The following is a 16,657-nucleotide window of genomic DNA, read 5'->3' as shown; positions in this document are numbered from 1 at the left end:
TTTCATAACTTAAAGATTTCTTTGAGTGACTCTTGTACAGCGGCCTCAGTCCTTGATGCAACCGACACAGGTTCAAGTTCTGGTCTGATGACCTTTGCCACTTGCCTTCTCCCTCTTTCACGACCCRGTTTCCTGTCACTTCATCATMAAATAAAGATCATTAGGGCCAAAAAATTAAATAAAGACTTCTGTAACATTTGCAATCAAAACCATCTTGATGATCCCCAAAATCTTTGGGAAAATATTCTGCACACTGATGCTACAAAAGTAGAACATTTCAGAAGTCRTGTGTTCCATTACATTTGGCACAAAACGTAACACGGTTTTTAGAAAAAGAACATGAGACTTACTGAAAAGCATGATGGTAATGGCAGTGTCGTGGTTAGAGCATGCTTTGCTRCTTCTGGACTTGCATGGCTTTACGTAATCAACAAAACCATAAATTCTTAATATTGTGAAGAAGAGTGTTTGACAACAAGTTTGTGATCTTAAACTTTGGCCCCTTAAGTCATTTTTYATACCAGTGATCAGAAGCACATCAGCAAGTCCACCTCTTTGCGGCTCAAAAAAAGATAATAGGTTTTGGAATGATTTATCCAAAAATCTCATGAAGATGCTGTTGTATCCTCTTAAACAGAATGTTCAGGCCCAAAACCCTCCGTTGTCATCGACAATAGCAGAAAACAGGGGACAAACAATTTTTTCAGCAGTTATTGCAAATGCTTGATGGCAGATGTTGATCCAAGAGTGGCACAACCTGTTATAAGGCCTAGGGGGCAATTACTTTTTCATATTGTTTGAATTGCTTTCTGCTCTCCTTTTTGTAGCCCCTTATAGCTTTCTCTGTGATGATACTTTGATACATATTCATTTTCATAAAAGTCTTTAAAACCTCAGCAACACATTGGCTCAATTCCTGCAACCTAAATTGGCAACGATTTAGGAATCATCCACAGGCTCTGCGGTAAGTGTGTTACTCTCAAGCAGACTGACAAATGGACTAATAAGCTGAAGGTCTCCCGTTAGATTCCCAGGTGTTCACACTTTTTGGTTGCTTGTTCATTAATATGCTCCTCTGCAGATGTTTTATAGAAGTTTTCAGAATAACATAAATCGCAAGTGGGTTTTCTAGGGGCTTAAATGTCTTCCACTGTGTTATTATTATTATTATCATTCATTGTAGGCTAGGCTATATGCACTGGTGGACAGTGAGGTTAAGGTAGTCATGTTTCCCCTTGAAGCTGTAATTTGTGTGTAGCCAAGGCCTATACCAACTGATGATATTGCTTTGCCCTTTAATTCATCCCCCCAATCGATGCAGGAGTCAGTGATTACACACTAATGCGTTCTTCCCTTCCATTTTGTGAATCAATGTACGGTTGGTTTCATCTGGTAATGAGAGACACAGTAAAGGTGAAATGCGTGTGTGTGTGCGTTGAGCACTCTCTTGTGTTTGTCTCTGAAAGAGTGGCATATGTGCACGATGTGTGTGTGTTTTTTCCTGGGTGGAGTGGGGCGGAGTGYGGGGAGTTTGGAGTGTGTGTTTGTTTGTGTTGTGTCGTCTGCTGCAGTCTGCCCCTTTAGCCGTGATGGCCTGTTTGTGAGACACAGACATAAAATTATCAGACTGGTCATTGTCTGCCTTTGAAGTGTCTTGAGCTGTCTGTCCTGATTTGTCACCCAGAGGGGGGATCTCTTCAGTATGGCCACTGTCTAAGGATCTCTTGTGTTTCTGCAAGTGGAGAAACAAAGCTGCCTAGTCTGTATTATGTTGACCATTTATGGTTTTRTTCCTTTGTTARATTAATGCTTCTTTGATTTAAATGCCACCTTATTCAGTGACTTCAAGCTCTTTTGCGTTATTTTATTTCAGTTCTATGAGCAACACAGAGATGGCTTACAGATTGTTTAGCAGTGTACGGACATTAACAAAAGGATTTGCAATTGTTTTTTAAAAAGAAATTAAATGTTAGTTTTAATTAGAAATTCACCAGGCAGCTGTTTTCTAATCTAATATTCCGATTCTGATTTAGACATTTTGCTGTTTTTTTTCTTAAGGGTTAAAATGCATAAAAAGGAAGAAATTCAGAATATTTGGTAGAACCAGTAGTTTTGAATCCCWCAATAAATGAAGGAGCATTAGCTGCACATATGCACCAAAGCATATTTCCCAAATATTTTACTTAATTTGCAAAGTGCATCAAGATTACATTTTTGAGCTTTTGATGCACTTTTTTGATGCCTTTGTGATTTTATGTTTTGATGCATAAAAAAAAAAAATAGAAATTCAGTTTTCTGTAAGCTGTTGATTTCTAATCACATCTGATCTTGGGAATCCTTGTCAAATATTTGTTTAAGGCTATGATTGATGAATCAGTATGAAAACAACATAATGTTACAGGGATGTGACAGTGAGCGTAGGTAGAGTGTGTAGTAACTAAAGGAACTGTTCAGAATTGCAGTCAGCGTATGAAATATTGGTTCATCTAAAAAAAAAAAAACCCAATAAAAAATAACAAAAAGACAGCAGAGTAGTCCATAGAAAGCTGCTGTTATTAAGTATTGAAAAGTCCAGTTTGAATCATTGACCTCGACTTTAGGAAATCCCTCATTTGTATTGAGATGGGTTGTATATTGTACTAAACTGAACCGTCCGGGTGACTTTTGTTGAGAGTTAAGTTTGTCAAAATAAACATTACTGAAGTGAAACGGCATTAGCAGAGTTTATAGTGGGAACAATTTGTAAAATGTATTTCTAATCGGTTTTTATTCCCTTCACTTTTTTTATACTGTAACTTAAAGATAATATCTCATGGACCTAAGACATATAAGAGGAAAACATCTGACCTAGATCTTTTGTCTCTTTGCCCTGCAGCTCTAGCAGATATGATTCATGAGACTTGCACTCCCACATCCTTGTCTGAAGGCAAATGAAGCACAGACATCCTGCTTTTATGCAACCTTAGTCAGAAAAGAGCAAAAAAAGAAGCAAAAAAGTGAAGGGAATCATCCTATGACTGTCCAGAGTGACCGATCTACCTCAAAGACACAACCGCCCCCTACCCCCTGTTGCTCCTACACCCCACCACCTCCAGCCCCCTCCAAATACCCCCTGCCTCAACAGCCTAATGACTCCTGGAGGTTTCATTTGTAAGGCTCCCATAGAAACACAACCACAATAGGCCCCATCTTGAGAGGGCCCATCTGGGAGTCTTTGTGGGGCCTGCTGAAAGCCACAAAGGCCTGCTGACCTAAAAACCCATCAATAAGAGAACAGGGAGCCCCGCCGACAACAAATTGAAGAGCCGTGGAATTTCCTGGGCCATCCGAAGTCCGTAGGTGAGGACGCGGCTCGGGGAACGTGGGAGGGAGGTTGGGGAAATTCTCCAAATGTCCGAGGATGACACATCAGGATGTCATTCCCAAGCTGTCAGCTGTATGCCCATTGCCTCAGCTGTCACTGTTGTCTTTGTCCGTGTGCCCACTGTTTGCCATTGTGAGGAAAGGCCTATGGAATCTTAACAAAATAGTGATGGTGACAGGAAACACCAGTGGCATACTGGGTAGAGCTATGTGCCCTCCTCTGTTGACTATAATAATGATGATGCTGACGAGGGGCTAGGGGGGCTGTCATGTTGAAAGCCTATACAAAGACTACCTTTGTGTAGGTAATTTTTAACATTTATAGGATTTTACCTCTCCTTTTAATGGCTCAGACAGACTTCTTACATGCTGTCATGTGATTTCTTCTGGGATTTGCCTTCTAAAAATATAACTTTGTCGGAAGTTCAAGAAGAGTTTATGCGAATGACCCTCATAGTACAGAGGTGAAAAGGATGCCACTGCCATTAGAATCCAACCAAAAATGGAGAGATTCAAAGCAACCAGGTGTCAGGAGCTGTTTTGATGACAACTGCCATCTTCCTCACACTCTTTCTCTTCTTGGCAGTTGCCCTGACCACCAAGGTATCTTTCTGTTGTGCGGGAAGAGCCAGGTAAATGCTTAAGGCAGGTGTCTTCCACTTGCCCTTATCTCTGCGCAGCCAGTTTGGGACATTATTGGTGAAAGTGGACAGGGATACTATAATATTTTGTCATGCGGGGTGAAGATGTGAATTTTTACATTGACAGTCAAACCTCAGTGTAAAAACTACACCCATGTGCCATGTCGATTGCTACGTCATGTGTTGCCTGCAAAAGGCAGGTAGAAGGTGTCCTTACATCGATTACAGTTAGGAGCGCTGATGTGAGCATGAACTGCTGGACTTAGGCTGAGATGTTCAGAATAATAAAGAGGAAGACTACGTGACCCGATTAAGCTATTTATGTTTTTCTTTGACTTTGTTGACTTTGTCATTCTCGTGTGATAATCTGATGGTTCTTGTCTTTGTTTCTCTGTCAGAGGAGGACCGATTTGACAGCTACTCCCGCATGATCTTGAAGTACTTTCTGGCAGAGGGAGTGGTGTGTCGGCATGAACTTTTTGTGGCAACAGCTCAAGATAACCCTGATGAAATCCTACAGGTAGGCGATGAGACACCATGCTTTTTTTAAATGAGGAAGTTTCTGACCCTGCAATGTTTTTTCTATAAGATACAAGATTAGCTTTTTTTATTTATTTTTTTTTTTAGAACAGTACAACTTGCAAAATCCACATTGTTTAACGTTTACTCAAGTGAAGATCTCAGAGACTACTTCTTGAGTATTTTCTTTCAGAGCTGCAGCTCTTTCCAACATGTGTCAGGGTCAACAGGGGTATCTGAGAGGTCGAGAGTGGTATGGTTCTGGCATTGTTGAAATGTTTCCCGGCATATCAATCCATGAACAGGACCATAGTTTGCAGAAGCTGCCTGCCAAACAGCAAAGAGGAGGGGTGCTTCTCTCCCTCTGATTGATAGTGGGAGGGTTCATCGGCTCACCCTCTCTTTGCATATCAAAGACTTATTAAGAGAGGGGTAGTCCTGCTGGGGACATATCAAAATTATTTAGTATTTTCCACTGTTGTGTTTGCGGCATGGTAATCTCCAGATGTTAAACTTGCACTATGTATTACATTAGCATGAACAAAGACGCATGTCCACAACTCCTGTGGATGTAAAGTTGCACTGTGGCAGTTTCATGTGACATTTGCTCAAAGACCAGATTTCCTGTAAATTTCTTAAGAGCTTTTATGTTTTCAACTTTATTTTGTTTATTATACAGATAAGAAAAACATTATTTACTCATCCACAGATTTTTGTCTACGTAAAGTTTTAGGGGAAAAGAAACATACACACCAAGTACTTTAAAGAAGCCAAATGTATTAATTTACTTTAAAGAAGTAAATGTGTATTTCTTTTAAAGAAGTGCATTTATAGATAATTTCCAACAAATTCAACTTGTTTTGGGTTAGAAATATTTGATCCACTTTGTGTGTATTTGTCATGTCCTTCAGTACAACAGTACACATTTTATAGTAGAAGAGGAAATCTAGGCTACATTTTTTAGAAATATGACTTAAAAATGGAATTTATTTTCTTTGACTCGATTGTAGATCTGATTAGGATTAGAATTGAACCATTCAATCTAATCCAGTTCTCTTCTTATTGAACTATCCATTGGAATGTTTCTCTGCGCTCAAATAATATATAAATCCAGGATTGTACAAGTGTATAATTCATGTTTCATTATTGTTTCAAAGCCATTTTTACCCTTCTTTTAACACAAAATAACTCTGTTTTTCATCTGTGTCATCAAAATTCTAAAAAAAAATAGTAAGATTAAGAAAATGAGATGGAGAAAATTAAATAGCAAAACAAAAGTTGCTGTCTTTTTCATGCGACTGTCAAAATAGTTTGTTTTTTGGGTCTGTCTGATGTTTGAAAAGTTTAAACTTTCAAGCTGTTTTATGTTTGCCAATATCGTATTCTGATTAGACATCATTTTTCATGTACATGATTTGCTTAGGAGCTTCCAGCCCCTATCTTGGATGATGTTGCTGTTCCTAAACCCGTGGATCAGCCCAGACCGACTGGTGAACCCCAGGACAGTTTGGATGCCATGACGATTGCCTGGCGCTATCAGAACCTGCCTAAAGTTCAGGTGATCGATCAGCGGGTCCTCTTTAATGCAACTGTTTTTCCCTATACAGTCGATCAGAGGCAATTTTTAAATCTTTATTTGGTGAAAGTTCAACATATGTCTCTCTTAATGATAGGATGAGAATGCACGGTACTGGAATCGCTGCTTTTAGTCCTTTGACAATGGTCTCGACCACTAAATCCATCTACCTCTAAACTCCTTTGTGGAGTGAATGAGGCCTCGGCCTCTCTTTTCAGAGCTGCAGCAGATTACTCACACTTAGCTGGCAATAGGTAGGCTTTTCACTGTTCTCCCAGCTCACATACACACACACATACACACACACGTTGGCACCCCTGCTTAGCCTGGGAAACAAGAGTACTATGCAGGCAGCGCATTGACATGTCTGCTCGCTCAACCCTACGACCCAGACCTGCGCCTCCGTCTTCCCCCAAATCCCTGCCTTTCCCCCTGCTAGGGTCGGCAGCTCTACACTCTTTCTTCCGCTTTAAGGAGAGGAGACCCTCCCCTTCTTCTTCTTCTTCTTCTCTGCAGTCCACCCCCGTTGGTCTATAATCCATATCGCTATGTGGATTAGCAGAACACAGTGTGTCCCTAGGGATCCTCTCCCTCTTTCTCTCTCCCTGGAAACTTCTTTATATCTGTGTCCTTTCCTCACCTCTCCCCCATCCCCTGTAAAATCGTCTTTACAAACCGCTAGTAAGCCCCGCCAGAGGATTTGCATCCCAAATTCACCCCGAGAGTCAACGCTTACTTTCCCCTTACACACACCTCTCCTGGCACGGCCCACTGTGTCGCTCTCTTGATGAAGACATCAGATCAAAGGTGAGGCCGTCAGGGCGGGGATGGAACGCTAAGCGGGTTGCCTGGTTCACAAAGAGAAGATGAGCCCCTGACCCCCCCACTGCCCCTTCTGACCCCCGCGTTCTGACGGGAGAGGGACACACCGGGGGCCCTAATCCAGATTAGGAGTAGATTAAGGGCCCCTCTCACAATGGAGTCTATGGTTTTACCGAGAAAGAAGAGCTAAAACTCTCTCTTTCAGCTGCAGGAAAACATCCGCCTTCCCTGCTTCCCTGACATGTTCGCTTTCACAGCCAGAAGTGGACATTTATGTGAAGAAATGATTAAGAGGCTGGTCATAGTGCTTATTTAACTTCTTCGCTGTAGAAAAGTTGAGGAATGACCCATAAACAATGCAATTGCATTGCCATAGTATTGCATTTTTAGAAATACAAATAAGGTTGTTATGCTGTATGTATTGTTAGTTTTAAATATTAAAGTCATGCAGGCTGTTTAAAAGAATTTGAGCAAACAGTAATGTTAGAAAAAATTACAATTCTTATCCTTGTATATCACAGAGTGCTTTGGCATCTTCCTCTCGATTCGGACACTACTATGATGTCTCAAAGACGATGGAGGCAGAGATTCGCCAAGCGGCCAAGTGCCACCGCTTCTACCTTCCGGATCACATCACCCCGTCATCAGCAGCACACAGGTAGAACAGCAAGACGTCGTCCTCAAAATGCAGGCAAAACCAATGAGACACGACCCGACGAACACAGGCGCATAAACACGACATCATCCACATAACAGGGCTGTACAAATACGACTTCCTCCGCAGAACGCATGTGAGTAAACATGGCAATGTTCGTGGAGGAACAGGTGAACCAATAATGCAGCGAGACAGAGCTGCAGAACTTAAAGAGCACATCTTGTGTAAATAATCCTAGTAAACAACATGACCAGGCTGAGAAGACTGGGCTTCATTAGATGAGATTGTTTTATTCTAGTTGAATTAGTTCAGGTTCCTTGTTCACGTTATGATGGGGAAATGTTTCAAAATTGAACAAAAGCTAAAATCCATTTGAATTGTGTCTGAGACATGGGTATTGAATAGATGCTAAAATTATAGATGCTTGAATAAATTGGTATTTGTTTTGCCTGAAGTGAAATGCATCAGTTAAATTTGTGATGTAGATGCCACTAATCATTATTCTGGAAATCATCAAACTAATCAAACAATTTTTTCAGCTCCAATAAAATGATTTTTCTTTGACTTCAGAAAGAAAAATCTTTCTGTTCTACCGTAATAACATTCACTTTGTTGATTCAAAGTAGGAATTCACGTTTTAATAATTTACATGATCATGCATCATTAAATTATTTTCTTCTATTCAATTTATTTAAACAATTGCAGTTTTTTATTGAGTTCAAATAAAACACTTATTCAAAAATGCTCCATTTATGAATAAGCAATAATTACAATTAAGAACAACACTATAATCACTATTTTTGCAACTAATACAAATCGGCTAAATATCCGCCTGCGTCGCCTCCTGTTTTGCGTTGTTTGCCACTGGCCCGGTTCATTCAGCCTCTTGGAAAAAGGTTGCATATGTCTATTCAAATAAGGGTCTTGTTTGCTCAGCGTCTGTTTGATTTCTCCTACGTTGAGTGTACTTAGGGTTCAGAGGTCGCACAGGCTCTTTACCCAGAGAGTGCTGCTGAACACACACGGGCACACGAAGGCGCACTCGTTTGAGCTGGGTAAATACAGCAATCTGGAGTGCAGTGGATGCTGGAGGAGGCTGTAGAGAATCCCTCATTCTTTCTATCAGCAAACAGAGACCGCCGGTAAACATGCTGCCCGTACAAACACATTAAATGTTGCAGGTATTCAGGTTAAAATGTACATTTTTCATGAGCACGGTGCTTGAGGTAGAAAGAGTGTGGTTAGCTATTATTGCACAACGTAATGATGGTTAATGTGAAGAGTGTTGGAGGAAAAATCTCCCTGGTTTGTGCAGTTTTGAGTGAAGGTGACGTAGTGGTGCTGTTGTAGAGTGTGAATGGGTTATAGATCTTACAGGCATTTTGACAGCTGGAAGCTACACCTGCACAGCACCATTGTGCCCCAAGGCCCGCCCAAGTACTGACAAGAATACAGGCACACACTCTCGGTGCACATCTTGCACGCTCGTGTAACACACAAACTCGAAAGCAAGCTACTCCCCCTTGCACGTGTCCGCTGCCCCATGTTGATACCCTAGCTGTTAAATTGCTCCGTTTCACTTGAAGGCATAATTGGCACAAATTGCTCTCTAGGTGATACAGATCCTGTTGTTTAAGACCAAGCATCCCCCTTCCCTCACTCTTTCTTCCCTTGCTGAAAGAGGAACGCTGAGATAAAGACGCTTCCTGGTGCATGATCCTAATTAGCCGACGCGCTAGCCCCTGTAGCTACGCACCTAGACCTCTTTGGGTACCTGAATGAGCCGTGCTCAGTAGGGGTAACTAAAGCACAATGCTGGTCTCCACAATGGCTGCCAACCAGTGGCAACCTCCTGCATGCAACTGAACGTCAGACCGTCCCCACCCCCCCACCCCCCACCACCTCAGAGCTGGGGCATGGGCAGAGAGGCCGTGGAGGGTAGGTGTCCCTCTTTCACCAGTGCAGCTCTATCATTAGCCACAGCAGGGTCAGGAGGCACCATTGTTGAGCTGAATAACTGAAATAGAGTTCATTGATATACTTGGCCAAGTGTAATCAACACAAGTGTGTGCTTCTCTTCTTTATGTGGGGGTCTGGCGTGTGACCAACCTATGTGTATCAGCTTTTGTGGCTCTCAGGTTGAACCGACAGCTGACATAGCAGCCTACTGTGAGCTGCCACAGAGTGGTCATTACAATAGTGAGGTGTTTCTAAGTGGAGGGTCCTGTGTTAAAAGATGGGGTTAACATTATTATTGGTGATCCCATAAACTCATAAAGGACTCAGCAGCCATCCATCCCTTGACTGTCGCTAAATGTTGCTCGACGGTACTGCATGGCCCCTGTCAGTGGTGCACATCTTACCCTTGATTAAACACCAAAATGCTGTTCTCTGTTAGTTTTAGCCTTCAGCCCATTAATCCCTCATCTCTTCTCCGTTGTGCGCACGTTTTTGTGCATATGTGCACCTCATCTGTCTGTCTGTCTCGGCACAATCAGATCCTCGGGGAGCTGACAGTGAACCAGTCATGTTGTAATTTAATCAACCAAATAAATTAATTGGATCTCTTGATATGGATCATCTGTCTGCTTCGGTGGCTCCAGAAAAGCACAGTCAGGAGTAGCAGACTGCAGTCATTGAGGATTAGGCTACTGCAGTGATCAGCTTGGCCCAGATTTGTCAAGATACTATTGGCGATGGATTGCAGATTTTAGGTATCCCCTTTTTGTGTTCTCATGCAAGTTCTGTGCTGTACTGTGTCAAATGTGTCTCATTCTTTCTCCAGTGCCAGGGTTGAGTCCTACTCTGCCTTACTGAAGTCACTCCAAGAGGTCATACACAGAGAGGGCTTTGATTTGGCGACCCCCATGGTAAGAGCCAAACCACTGTTCTGGTTTTTGTTTCAATCAAATTGTAACACATTTATTTTCTCAAAAATGTTATTCACCACAAACCAATTTAACATTTTGTTAGGATGCATTATTAGTCACTCTAGAGCTAGGAGCACAATAATCTTATTTCTTAATCACATAGACACACATATCTGTTGCTTGACAGCAGAAATTAGTGAGGCAGAGTTTGGAATCAGGTGATTTTCTGGTTATTGATGAATCAAATCATGCTGAATATTTTTTTTGCCATCAAATACATGAATGCAAAGAACACCTGCAATTTTCAGTCTATAAACACATCAGTCAACAGTATGTGCTTTAATGTACTATTTTGGGTTCAAATAGGGGATAATGGTATATTCTATTTTACTTTGGATTTAAACATACTACTGCTACTAAAAACATGCTGAATTTTCTGATACTTAAAAAGCTCAATAAATAAAAAAAATAAATAAAAAAGAGGCACTAGATTTTTTATTAAAAGGTATGATACATATATAGGGAGGATCCTGTGCCTTACTAATTTTGGTCTTGTTCTTCTTAGAGTCATCTCTGACCTTGCATTGATTCATAGCTATAGGAGAATAGAGCAGTAATGGGCCTACTAGCAAGTTGCTAATATTTAAACTGATAATAAGAGGTTGTTCTGTCCAGCATATTAAATAATTTGTCATTGCAGATGCATCAAGGTTTATAATCAAGATTGCACAAAAATGTTGATTCCTTTATCAATCTTGGTTTTTCGAAAACCAAGATTGATATTTCATTTGAAAATATCAAATGAAATTGAAGGTCATCAGTTTCTTCAAGCTAAATTTGATCATCTTTCAATATATTTACAAAGAGAGTTTATATGACCGTTTTCAAATCTCAAAGCTGCCATATATCCAGCTTTTAGAGACTAGCCATCTCAATGCAATTACAAAATACAGTTTTTGCATAATGATCTGACACATAGAAGACCGTAAAATACATGTTTTTTTTTTTTTTTTAGTGGTTCTCTACATAAACAGTATCTATGCCTTGTTCACCTACTTTCTGTGAACCCTGTGCCCGTCACCTGGAGCCACCTCTCCTCCTGTCACTCACACATGGGATTTTCTCCCCCCAGAGCTGTCATTCAAACACCAGATTAACTGCTGACATCATTAAAGCAGCAGGACCACCTGACACACTGTTGGCACAGTCCAGGAATGCAAACCGGCACAGAGCGACATGGGCGCTGGCACAAAATATCCCCAGTATGGACAACAGTGTGGATTGGATGATTTGCTTCTTCTTGTTGTTTCCTCAGACATTGTCAAGTATTTCAACATTTAAAGTGAACTCTGCCGAAGTGATTCATAATTGGGAAGATTTTTCAGAAGATTCAAACCGGAGTCTTTCTGAGTCTCATTAGACTCCTTTCTGATTGGGTTTTGATCCCAGACTAGTTGTAGTCTATATGGCTGGCTTCTGGTCTTTGGCTGGACCCTACTGGCAATGTTCCCTGATTTTTCTATAGGCTAAGCTATAGGAGTTAAGTTTGTCGTCGCATCCTGATGTTGCCACAGCAACAGTCGTGTTACCGCAGTGACCTCCTGCGGGGCGTCAGACACAGAAACAGATTTCTGATTCTGCTGCTCTCAAAACCTGTGTAGGAAAACATCACTGAACAAAGGAAGGGCATGTCTTATTGTGACTACGCCACACGTGCAGAATGCTAATACTACAGCAGGCTGAGATACAGACTGAGAGTACGCTGTGGAGAGAAAAGAGTCTGATTGGAAACTATGAGGCAGCTTTGAAAAACCAAGTTAGACAATGGCGTTTATTTTTCTTAGATCTGTTCAATGCTGATCCTGATCCGTAAAAAAGTCTAGGTCAGGCAGTTGGGTGGGGAAGTTATGAGAAATTGGGCTGAGGAGACCTTAGAAGAGTTGGAGGAGGTTTAAATTATGAAGAAGACTGACTAAAAAGTGAGAAGATTTTAAAGCAGGCCTTTGTTTATTGATGTTGGCTCTCACCCCAATAATCCTGAACCATCCTATTAGAAAGGCCACATGAAAGGCAATTGTATGTAAGAGTAAAACTCCCTCACAGTTTGATAGGCTTCTCCATTTTCTGTGGTGCAGTGATATATACCACAGTTTGGCCCACTTTTTTTTTTTTAACATAGTTGGTTTCAGTTGATCCTTTGGGGTGGGCTGGGATGGGATGGAGTCGGGAGGGTAAAGCGGTGGGATGGGGGGCTTAAGGCAAGGCACTCCACCCTTACCCAGGCCCCCCTTGGCTGCAGAGCATCACCGCTGTGCCAAGAATGTGCTGGGGTTTTCTGGGTGGCGGCCATATTGGAAGCCTGTCTGACAGGTCCATTGTGCATGTGTCAGATGGCTTCTGTGATTGGGCGGTTGTGTCCAGTCACGTTTGGGCTCTGTGTTCCAATCGTCTGTGCCGCTGAGCAGTCTGTCCAGTTGCTCTCACCCAACGTTTGGAAGCATGGCCCACAACAGCAGCACCCAAGTTTTCAGATTAAACTGAGATTCGTGCCCTCCACTGACTTTCTGTAGTTTACATTTTCTTCTGCAACATTTGATAAGTTTTTATGATTTTTTAAAATTTTTTTTTATGTTTACATAACTGCACTCTTCACCCTCTTTGCATTTCTTACAGTCAAAGTCACGTAACATCCTGCGTGTGGGGCTTCACTCTCTGGGCTCAGCTCTGTGGGGGGACGACATGTGTTGCCATGACAAACCTAGACATGGCCACGCCCTGACTACCTTTCTGTATGGACTCCGTGCATTGTTGAGGTCATCGCTTTCAGTTGCCGTAGTAACCTTACCTTCACATCTCATCCAGGTAATATGGTGTTTGACACATACTATCTTGTTTGTGTTATGTGCTTCTGAACTTCCACTCAGTGTTGGTGTCTTAAACCATTTGGGATTTCAGCCAGAGCACTGAATAAACTGATGGGGTTAATATTGAAGTTTAACCAATGTGCTCCTTTTTTATTTCTCATGATTGACTCAGGCGCAGATGAAGGTTTTTTTTATATGAGCAATATGGCTCCCCTTCTAGGATGTTATTCTACCAGGGGTGCCAAGAGAAATGAAAAACCGAAGTTATTGGCAGCTTCGCTCCAAAGCTGCTTATTCTCTTAGAAAAGGAGCCTCAGATTCCTGTGTCCTGCAACTTTTTGATGTATGAGAGGTCCATCACACCTGAATCAAATGGCTGGATTGCTCTCTAATCCTGCAGTCAAGTTTCTACAGAGTCTTGCTAATGACTTGATTATTTGATTCAGGTACCGTATTTTCCGCACTATAAGGCGCACCTAAAAACCTCCAATTTCCTCAAAAGCCGACAGTGCGCCTTATAATCCTGCGCGCCTTATATATGGACCAAWATTGAGCCACAACAGGTCAAGCAACTACGGTAAGCAGCCGCTGACTTCATTTTCACCCGTGGAAGAAGAAGCATGCTGGGATAGTTGTCAGAACGCTGGTTTGTTAATAAAGTTTGACTGACCTATATACCTACCGACCATCTAGAATCAGGTCGTCTGCAGGTCATTTAGCACCATGTTCTCCACGAACATGCTGTGCGCGAACGGAGAAGGGTGGCCATCGTCCTGCCACGCCTCGGCCCAGTCGCGGAAGGCTTTCCTCGCCGACCGGAGTCGGACTGTTTTGTTGACATTCTTTATGTCAACAAAGTGGCTTTAGATATTCATCTGGGGTGCTTCGACTAGGGTTACCAAGGGACCAGCCCCTATACATTTAAAGCCGGGGGAGTCGGGGGAAGAGAGACGGAGACTGCGGCGACAGCGTGTCGGTTGGTCTGTATTACCCAGAAAGCAGTTGGGSACAATATCGCAACACCAACACCGTGAGTGAAACAATGACTGGGGCAACCTACTATATAACGTACTCTGGACCTCTTTTTTATTAGTATACATCCACATCCGCATTATAAGTTAGGCAACCCTAACTTATAATGCGGTGCGCCTTATATATGAAAAAAGTTTTAAAATAGTTTATTCATTGAAGGTGCGCCTTATAATCTGGTGCACCTTATAGTGCGGAAAATACGGTATATTAAACAGGGATATATGTGACACTGGCTCTCAAAGACTGGAGTTTGTGATCGCTGTCTTAGACTGTTAGTACGGATGGAGTAAGAAAAAATGACAGCATACCATCTCTCACTGATTAAGTTTTTTTTAAATATTTTTTAAGATAGATGCATTTCAGATTCCTGTAGTTCAAAATCTTAAAAGTCTAGCTTGGCCAATCATGAACTTAATAATTCTAAGTTGAAAAAAGATTATTTTAAACTCGGTATGGTATTTTTAAACCTGTACTTTGTTTATGAAATCAAGAAGATCCTTTTGGGCCAATTTTTGGCAATCTTTAGATGAAACAAAATCCCAAAACCGAGATTTTTCAATGATTTCTTAAACTGCTGTTTGAATTTGTGAAGTGTTTGAAAACGTGGGATTCGTGCATTCCTTAAAAATATTGCTAAAACCTCTGGTTTCATTCTTATTAGGCTAATATTGTGCATTGTGCACCAGACAATAAAAGGACGGGATCACCCTCTGCAGTGTTCATATAATCATTTCTACTGTCCAGGTTCACTGGGGCCCTCTCCCTATTTACATCAGTCTGTTTTCAACCTACCATGGTTCACAATGTATTCAGTCTTCAAACTTTTCGATTTTATGAAATTCAACTTACTTGAAAGTCAATCACATCAAATATTTGTAGAGAAATGTATACTCTGTTCAATCCAGTATTGCAAACAAATTCAACTTAAAGTTGCACTCACAAAGAGTTTAAACCTCTTCACGGCCTTATATGTAATGCTCGTTAAAGTTGTATATTGGTGGGGAGGGGGGGCTGCATGGTGGGCTATGAGTCTGTGTCCAGTCTGGCCTCTCAGTGTGAAGGTGGAGTCATCTGCTGAGGCATATGGCAAACCACCACCCTTCCCTAGACTATCAACCATAGAGGGACACTTGTCTCCAAAGCCGTCTACACACCAACCTAGCCTGACCACTCTTGAATCCCTCTTGAAGAGACTCGTCCTGAAGAGCACTGACTCTGTGTTGTTTGTGATCTCCTTATTCAAAGATATAGGTCAGTGCCTAGCTCAGAGAACAGCTGTGTTGTCACAACACGCTCTGGCTCCAGGCCTGTACGCACTGTGCAAGGCGGCTTGGCCTAGTCAAAAAAAGGTAGTGGCTAACTAGCAGATGTCAGCTGTGGTGGGAGCGGTCCTCCTGTCCCACTCTGGCCAGGCTTCCCAACCCTTAATCTGTCCCCTCCCCCTTCTCCACCCTGGGGAGAGAAGTGAATGAGTTGGAAAAGAGGAGAGAGGGGGAAATTTTGGACTGAATCAGGTGTTTGGTGACGAAGCCAACATGGAGGTAATTAGCGGCTGTTATGTTATGACCATGTGATCAACTTACCGTTTCAAATCTCACTTTGCGCCGTTGTCTTAAGAATATCACCAAAGTGTGAAGACTGTTCTCATTGAAACAGTTAATAGACTTTATTTCTGACATTGCGTTGCATAGATGGATAGTTTAGATGAGAGAGCACGGCCTTTCGAAGACTGTCTAGACCAGTGTTTCTCAACCCTGGTCCTCACTGCCCCCCTGTCCTGCATGTTTTAGATATTTACCTTCTGCCTCACACCTGAATTGTATCTCTGGGTGATTAACAGGCTTCTGCAGTACTTGMTGGTCATGCAATCATTTGAATCAGCTGTTCTGGAATAGAGGCACATCTAAAACATGCAGAGCAGGGGAGCGCTGAGAACCAGGGTTGAGAAACACTGGTCTAGACTAACATCAGTGGATTCTACTCACTGAAACATTGTGGTCACAGACAGTTAGCCTACTGCTACTAGTCTACAATACTTAATCTATTATTGAGCAGCTTAGGAAGTTGAGCAACTCACTGAAAGCCTCCCCACAGCAGCCCAAGTGCGACAGTCCATCTGAAACATTAATTAGACTCCCCTCGATCATACAATATCCTGAAGCCACACCCAGTCCTCACACATACAAAATACAGGTCCCCAAAAATGCCTGTGTACATTGCAAATTTAAAGATTTTTAGTGCTTAAAGAAAAAAATAAAATAAAATAAAATAAAATATATATATATATATGTGTGTGTGTGTGTGTATTTGTTTTT

At 41.8% G+C, this 16,657-nt stretch overlaps 1 protein-coding gene across 2 annotated transcripts in view; it reads left to right on the top strand.

Annotated features, from left to right (window-relative positions):
- elp4 (elongator acetyltransferase complex subunit 4) overlaps window positions 1-16,657 on the top strand; it is a 58,208-nt gene that overhangs the window by 2,708 nt on the left and 38,843 nt on the right. For both annotated transcript variants that reach the window (XM_017303791.1, XM_017303790.1), the window contains exons 3-7: window positions 4,403-4,524; window positions 5,947-6,081; window positions 7,443-7,579; window positions 10,362-10,446; window positions 13,120-13,308. In XM_017303791.1, the coding sequence (XP_017159280.1) occupies window positions 4,403-4,524; window positions 5,947-6,081; window positions 7,443-7,579; window positions 10,362-10,446; window positions 13,120-13,308 (668 nt within the window). The remainder of the gene's footprint in view (window positions 1-4,402; window positions 4,525-5,946; window positions 6,082-7,442; window positions 7,580-10,361; window positions 10,447-13,119; window positions 13,309-16,657) is intronic.

The sequence above is a fragment of the Poecilia reticulata genome, linkage group LG3 (genome assembly GCF_000633615.1).
Source record: "Poecilia reticulata strain Guanapo linkage group LG3, Guppy_female_1.0+MT, whole genome shotgun sequence".
Lineage (NCBI taxonomy): Eukaryota > Metazoa > Chordata > Actinopteri > Cyprinodontiformes > Poeciliidae > Poecilia > Poecilia reticulata.
The sequence above is the reverse complement of the archived record's forward strand: the minus strand, read 5'-3'. Positions and strand labels throughout refer to the sequence as shown.